We start from the raw sequence: 8,436 nt of genomic DNA, 5'->3' as shown, positions 1-8,436 counted from the left end.
CACAGACATAAGAGTATTGACATAATGTAGACCTTCATAAAAGAAATTAATTAGTTTTTTCTTTTTTTCTCAATTCAATTTCGAATAAAAGTTTTCTAACAAAATGTGATAATTTAATTCTAAGTACCAATTTTTTATCTTTTTGTCATTAAACACGAATATTGATATAAATCTTCACCTATTAAAATAAATCGGTTTGGACAAAATGAAATTTAAGTTAAACTATTTCTATTTGTTAATTTAATTACTCAGATGTGTTATCAAAAGTTATTTGATGGAATGTTTCAAAGTTTTTCAAGTATTTAAGGGATTACATGAAATGTTGAAGTCACAGTAGAAGTTGAAACACCAGCTTTTATCAATACGTGAAAAATGAAAACTGCAATTAAATTCTTGATCGTTCTTTTGAGCGCTTTCCTGCTTATGGTTTGATACTTTGTTAACTAACCTTTATAATTTTTGCCGTAATGTGTAATTTTTGTTTACTAGGATATTGTTGCCTCGTATAGTGGAAATTTGCATTCCATTAATAAGCGAAATGCTCAAATGCCTTCTCCTGAAGGAATGGGTGAAGCAGCAATGAAAGTTGCAGGATCAATGGGTGCAAATATGGGTGCTAGCGCAGGTGTAGGTGGTGGTGCAGGTGCTGGTGCAGATGGCGGTGCTGGTGGTGGTGCAGGTGGCGGTGGCGGTGGCGGTGCAGGTGGTAAACCAGGTGGGGGCCCAAAAGGTGGCTCAAAACCAGCTGGAAAATAACAAAAACACAACCAAATGACTATAATTTAGGATTTATGAATCAAGATTTAATGCACACAAAACTTGAACAATAAAAATTGTACATAATGCTTAATGCTAAGTTATTTTTAATAGAAGCGGTAGCTGAAAGAATAGTGCAGAGCTCACACGTCAACCGTCAATTGGTTTAACGGTTAATTAGGGCAATACAAAGTACATGCTGTCGTCTAGAAGGACATACAACACCGACGTCTTGGTCAAAACGTCAAAATCGACAGACGTAACTTTAAGGTAGTCAAGGACTTCGTCACCTAGGCTCCGCTGTAAACGCAGAAAACAACACCAGCGCTGAAATCAAACGCAGAAAAACTCTTGCTAGCCGCTGTTTCTTTGGACTAAGAAAGCAATTGAGTGGTAAAGTCCTCTCTCGAGAGAAAAAAGTGTTGCTATATAAGACCCTTATCATTCCCGTCCTGCTATACGGTGCAGAAGCATGGCCCACGACAAAAGCGGATGAAAGCACCTTGTGTCGCTTCGAGAGAAAAGTTTTTCGTGTGAGAGGAGAAGATGGAACGACGAGCTGTACGGGCTGTACAGTGAGGTAGACTTAGCCAGAAGGGTAAAAGTCCAACGACTAAGATAGCTGGGTCATGTAGAACGCATGGAAACCAATGCTCCAGCCCGGAAAGTCTTCGAATCCTCACCCACAGGACAGCGCAGTAGAGTAAGGCCGGATCAGGTGGCGCGCACAAGTGGAAGTGACCTGACCCAACTTGGAGCGCGAAACTGGAGACATCTAGCTGGGGACCGAGCTAAATGGAGAAGTTTGTTGGGTGAGGCCCTAGTTCACACAGGACTGTAGCGCCACCTTAAGTAAGTAAGTAAGGTAGCTGAAGTTTCTCTAAAGCTGATATAGTATGATAGTTAAAATATAAGGTTTTTCAATAAGAAGCTCCACATTGAATAGTAGGATATTTGAACAGCTGTTACTTTTGAAGCTGACGTTTTTGACATTTGGCTTCAACAATAAGCAGGTTCAGATAACATAAGGGTCTTAATTTGCAGTAAACTGCATTTTTTGAACGCACTTTTTGACCAAAGCAACTTGTTAATTTTTCGAGTGTCATAAACATCAAACTTGGAACTTTACTTTACTTACCTCTACCTTCAGTTGATCGTGCAAAAACTACCAATATCATACAGAGGAGTCTGAATCAAGAGGCAAGCTATATGTTTTTAAAATAAATATTACTTATTCATTTTTTTCGCAGCTAGCCAATTATATCACTTAAAAATCTGTGAACATTTTGCAGTTTTACTACCAAATTTTTTTGGATCGTGTTATTTTTCGAAGAGGGTATCACAATTGGCCACCGTGATCATGTGATTTAATACCCAAAGATCTCTTCTTCGGGCCACATTAAAGAAACGTCTATGTCAAGGTTCCACGATCGATTTAAGTCCTTAAAAATTGCTCATGAACGACTTTGTTTAAAGGATTTCGTACTGCAACCGTAGCAGTGGTGGCCATTTGACTACAGTTTTCCATTGTTAATGTCATACTTTTCTCTTTACCAAGAAATAAACATAATTAATTTCTCCTAAAAATAAATACACATTTTTTCAATATCAAACAAGCCCTCTAATTGGGTAACCTTATTTAAATAATTTTGCGTTTCCGAGACTTAAAATATTTTGAAGTTTAAATAGTTTAGATTTCAAATTATTGACAAAAATGTTAAGCATTAACTTTAAATTATTAAAATGAATCTAAATTCTTTCATAAATGCAAATCTGTGTCCATATTTTGAAATTTAAAAAGAACATTTATTTCTCTTCCCCTTTTTTTGAGTTTCTAACAATATTTTTCATTTCAATTTTATTGTAATTTCGCATTTTGCAACCGCCTCAATTTAGCGTGCTATTTGTTATAATTAAAATATAGGTGGGTACACCTTTTACCCTTTTCTATAGAAAAAAATTCCTCGTAAGTCGCACATTGAATTCTATTTCCCCATTCGCATTTTTTTAAAACAAACAAACAAAGAAAACAAAATAAATTTAAAATAATGGCCTATTTTCCCTGCACAAAAAGCTCTCTTTACCTTAAACCCCATGGTTTTTGGCTGCCACCACCGCCATCGCACCCGGTATGGCACAAAGACACGTGATAAAATTTTACCGACAACGCAATCGGCACACCTCTTAGATTGTTTGTGATATTTATAAGCTTTGTCGTACTTGCGAACTTGCAGCAGTTGTTCTTAAGGGTAATTTATGTGTTTTCATAAAAAAACGTTTTATTATAAGATATTGAGAACATTTCAATTTCTAGGGCTTGAAATTTCCTTAGGGTTTGAGGATATACCTTGAATCATTGTGGCTTGTAGTATCCCGTCGATATTGAAGTCAGCTTGTACTCTTATGTGCCTTAAAAGCAAACAGGTACTTGCAACATAGTCGGTTACAAATATTTTCTTCTTGATTTACTCTGAAAACTGAAATGAATGAATTTACATTGCTAATCGTTAGAAAAGGTCCATGCATTTTTGTTACCTTTATTAGACTTGCATATAATATTGGAAACGTCGAAAACAATACAAAATTCAAATTGACAGATGAACATTTTATTGGTGTTTGCGCAATCTGGTTAATCTGAATTTGAAAATTGAATCTTAAATTAAAAAATAAATCAATTTATTTTGCTAAATGAAATCACAAAAAAGGTAAAATAAGCGTTTTGACAGAATAGCATTGAAATCAAATTGATTTATTTTAACAATTTGACAGAAGAACATGAGAATGTTTTTTTTTTTGACATTAAAGTGTTGCCAATTAGCCACTTTAATATCTTTCATTCTAAATTATGTGTACCTATTCAAATGACCGCCAATGTCTATGTCCTAAACGTGATAAGTCTTAAAAAGAGTTTTCTTTTTTCATTTAAAAAAAAACTAGTGAACAGATAAAATGTGTCTAGTAGATTTTTCTTAATTCACATAACATTTGTTTATGTTACAATTTAAATATATCTCCTTTATGCAAAAACTGCACAAGATAGATAAATTAGCTTGCGCAACATTGTTACCAAGTAGGTCTTATATTAAAATTAAAGAACATTATTTACTTTTATTGTTACCTGTTGGTGAATGTTATATTCTTTAAAAATCTATCCGCTTCATACAACAGCTTGTAATTGAAGTAAACCCTGTAATAAATTGCCATTCCAAAAGATCTCTTCGTGTTAATATATAACCTGTAAAAATATAAATGTCAAAAAAGTGATAAATGGGTAAACCTGTCAAACTTTAACTAAATAAAATAAATAAATAAATTAGGTGGCGCAACAATCCATTTAGAACCAGGGCCTAGTGGCTTACAACTCTCAATCATTCCTGTGAGCGAGTAAATGCAGGGATAAAGAGGACCTACAGTTTATGTGCCTAATCCGAACGGCTAATTTGAGAAAACACTTTTTCATTACAAGAATTACTCTTGGAGAATTTGTCAATTCCTCGCAAGAGGCAGTACCATACAATTTAAGGTGGCACAGACAGGGATCGAACCCAAGACCTTTTGGATGACAGTCCAACGCACTTACCATCATGCCACGGGTACTACTTTAACTGTCAGACAAAATTTGATGGATATTCCATAAAAAAACATGTACTAGTTTACTATTTTAAAACTCCTTCTTAAGACACTTTTTTAAGAAGTTGTTTTTAAAGAGGTTGTTTTCTAAAAAACCACACAGTTGGCAACAATTGTGTAATGCTTAATGTTATTTTTGTCACTTTTTCTTCCTGATGTGTTTTGTTGGATGTTGCTTTGGGCTCGTCGCGCTGCGTCTTCCTAGGTTTTATTATGTTGCCCTATACCTTGCGCTGCATATAAAAAGAAAATTCTTGACTTGAAGAAATCATGAGAATGCTTTTGATGAGGCGTTGACCTATTCAACTTTTGTTCTGCATAAAGTCGTGTGCTCTAAGCACTATTCTATTCAGATGATGGTATTTAGGTGAAAACGCATTCCCGTCTGTTTTGATGTTAAAAGGGCAGAATGAAGTTTTATGTAGTGCAATGGAATATGATTTTTAGAATTATATATATTCTTATTTAAAGATTATGACAAAAATTGAATATATTTTGATTTTATTTAAAAGAAGAAAATATTTAAATAAGAAATATTTTTAAAGAAAAATAATTATAGCCGTCAGCCGATTGGTATACTGTTTATGAAATTAACAAACAATTTTTAAATTTAAATAAGAAATATTTTTAAAGAAAAATAAAATGAATCACTAATGATTTGCTTGAAATATTAGAAGCTAGCATTAAATATTCTATCTATATAACTTAGAGCTGTTCTACAAAAAAAGTAATAGCTTTTCTGGCAATTCGTTCAATATATTCCGAACTTGTTTAGTTGAAAGCGTATCTTTACCGAAGAAATGTCGCCTTGTTTCACGTAGAGTCGGACATCTACCCATGAAATGAAATATGTCTTCTCTTTCTGTTGTGTTACATATATTGCACAATATTGGAAGGTCATCTCGGTGTGGCCTTTAATTAAGTGGAAGAAGTTCTGCCCTCGCCCTTAGCATCATTGAGATGGATTCTACGCCTAGTTCGTCTCTGAAGTAGCATGTTGAAGGTTATAGTTGAGTGTACTTTACACCGATCTGTAAAGGGATCCTCTTGCTTCACTTTCATAGTCATTCCTGCAGTTTATAGCTGTGTTGGAAATGACCTCGTAGAGTCCTTGTTTCCAGTTATTGTGAGGCTCTTGGTCCAGGTTTAGATCGAAATTACACAAGCGTGCATGATCCAGCCACTCATCATACCATCCAATTTTTCTGCTCACTGTTATCATCATGATTTTCTTCGGAAGTCGACCTTCATCCATGTTTAAGACCTTTATAATGTAATCAGACTTTAATTTTAGTGTTTTATGTATAACGGTGATAATCCAGTTTCCAGGTTCAACGCATAGTTTGTTGTGTTCGATGGTAGAAGCGTAAAAGTTTTTCAACTTCATCATATTGCTGACTCCCCATACTTGCGCTGCGTAAAGCATGGTTTATTCTGCAACAGATTCAAAAACTTTAAATTTCGTGCTATAGTTTAGATATTTGTTGGAGAAACACTACTTCCAAGTTGAGTTTATTGCAGTTTTTGCCTTTGCAAGCTTATCTTTCAAGTTCTTTTCGATTTTTAAATTGCAGGTGAAGATCACTCCTAGGTACTTGTATTCGCTGACAACTTCAAGTCTTTCTTTATTGTAGTGACACTTCTTATTTGTACTTAGTCTTCCTCTTCCCCTATTGAAGATCATGATCTTCGACTTCTCTTGGTTGACCACTAGGTTCCATTTGGCACAGTATTCGCATAATCGGTTGATCATCAGTTGTAGCGTTTCCGGTGAATGAGCTAGAATCACTATATCATCTGCAAACAGAAGTGATAGTAGTACTGTTCACTTCAATTCCACCAGGCAGGATGTCCATAACATCGTCGATAAATAGAGCAAACAGCAAAGGGCCTAGAGTACAACCTTGCCTCACTCCAATTTTCGTTTCAAACCATTCTGATACTACGTCACCATCCCATACAGCAGCCCATGTATCTTCCAGCAGATTTTCTATGACTCTTCTAAATTTGTGAGACATTCCCTTGCAGTACAATTTGTACGTCACCGATCTTCTATCGACTGTGTCGAATGCAGCCTTGAAATCCACAAAGAACGCGAATCTTTCAAAAGATTCAGCTACATTGCGAAGTGCAACAAATAAAATGTTTATCAAAAGATTAACCCATTCTTGTGAAAATTTCCATTATTTGACGAGAACATTGCTTTTTTTTGAAGTTATTTCAGAAATAATTGTGACTTGAATTTAAAAGAAATTTTTACTTAATTCTTTGATGTCAAAGAAGATGCATCAAAAGTAAACAGATCTGAATGATACTTTGATAGCTGTACGCCAACACTAGTTCTATCGAAATTAATCATTTTATAATTGTGTTCCATTCGCCACGAAAAATTTCAATTTTGTTTATTGAAAAAGTTGTCCATTCAAAACTCTCGTTAAATAGAAAGTGTCTTAATTTTAATAAAACATCTGTTCAAGTTGACGTACATAATCTTGAGAATGACTTTCCAGGAAAAGAAATGTCTAAAAAAATGCGACAAGTATTCGATAATCTTAATTGATTTTTTTTAAATCATGTTTTTGGTGAATTAATTTGTGGAGTTATTTAACAGTAAACAAAATATTAAACGTCAAATGCGTAAGTGTCAAAATGCAAGATTATTATTATTGAAGAATAATATAATTACAAAGTTCAATAAATATTTTTCAGATCACTAGTTACCAGGGCCTTCAGCTCGGGATAAATAAAAATGCAAGAAAATTGACAGCCATTATTAAACACACCAAGCAGAAAAAGCTACAAATTTGACATTTGAATTGTATGCGTCAAGAAGCAAAAATAAAATCATTTGATAATGAAATTGAAGGTGATTTGACTATTTTTCAAATACATCTCCATACATAACATATGTCAAACGATACAATCTTACAACATTTATATTCTGAAATTCTTATAAAAAAAAAACAACTCTGCTTGGTCACTTAAGTTGCTGCGACAGATAATGAATAGACACTAAATCATGGTTATTTTTCCTAATTTTATTTTCACAGACAATTTCAATTAAAGTTTTAACTGAACCAATGAATCCTTTATTATGAATATTAACTGTCCTAGTAAACAATGACATTTTCATTCCAAAATCACAAGAAAATTGACAGATGGTTATCAAACACGCCTATTGCAAGCAGAACATTAACGTATTTGACAGTAGAATTTTATGCGTAAGAAACAAACACGAAGCAATTCGATTCTTTGTTGAACAAAATTGTCTTAAATTTCTTGAACAAAAATATCCTAGTTAATCATTTTAGCTTCTTCGTTAAATAATGAGTTAACATTAAGTCACGAGCTGAAAATTATCTATTCCTAGCTAATTTTCTCAGTCATTTCAAATTTTTAACTGCCTTTTTCATTCATATTTGACTTTCCTAGTGACATTAAACTAGAACTTGAAGTTTTAAACCAGACGAAATTTCAACTTAATTTATTGAAATCGAATTTGGCCTATGAAAATTACATTACATAAACCAACTTATTTTTTTAAATCAACATAGATGTAACCTTAAGTGTGACTTTCTGGAATTAATTTTGACGTTTTGACCTACGAAAAATAATCGTTTCCCATCTTCTAATTTAAATAATGATAAGAAGGAAAATTTAAGCAACACAGTTGAGTATTTTTTTGTCTGCATATTGTATATTGTTAAATTGAGAGCCATATTCTTAAACATCATTTGATTTTAAAATGTAAATATAAAATGTAGTTTAAAACAAACTGTCGAAATTATTCCATAATCTTAAACAACATTTGTGAGCAAAAACATTTCTGTTTTACTGAAGTCATTTGTAACGCAATTTTACTTACTGTAACAAATTAAGTTGAAGAAAATTGCGTAAACGTCAAATGAAATCACAAGGATATATTCAGACTTATCAAACACGCCTAATGGCAAAACAATTCCATTTTTGACATAAGCATTATATGCGTCAAAAATCAAAAACAAAATCAATTTGCAATATAATTGAAGGTGAGACATATTTTCAAACGAT

The 8,436-nt window shown here is 33.3% G+C and overlaps 1 protein-coding gene across 1 annotated transcript; it reads left to right on the top strand.

Annotated features, from left to right (window-relative positions):
• Nucleotides 1–268: 268 nt before the first annotated feature.
• On the top strand, nucleotides 269–850 carry LOC129945710 (alanine and glycine-rich protein-like). Its single transcript, XM_056055576.1, has 2 exons — nucleotides 269–426; nucleotides 490–850. The coding sequence occupies exons 1-2, from the start codon at nucleotides 373–375 to the stop codon at nucleotides 754–756; spliced, it is 321 nt and encodes a 106-aa protein (XP_055911551.1). The 5' UTR covers nucleotides 269–372; the 3' UTR covers nucleotides 757–850.
• The last annotated feature ends 7,586 nt before the right edge of the window (nucleotides 851–8,436 follow it).

This window comes from Eupeodes corollae, chromosome 2 (assembly GCF_945859685.1).
Source record: "Eupeodes corollae chromosome 2, idEupCoro1.1, whole genome shotgun sequence".
Taxonomy (NCBI): domain Eukaryota; kingdom Metazoa; phylum Arthropoda; class Insecta; order Diptera; family Syrphidae; genus Eupeodes; species Eupeodes corollae.
This window is presented reverse-complemented; position numbering and strand designations above follow the sequence as displayed.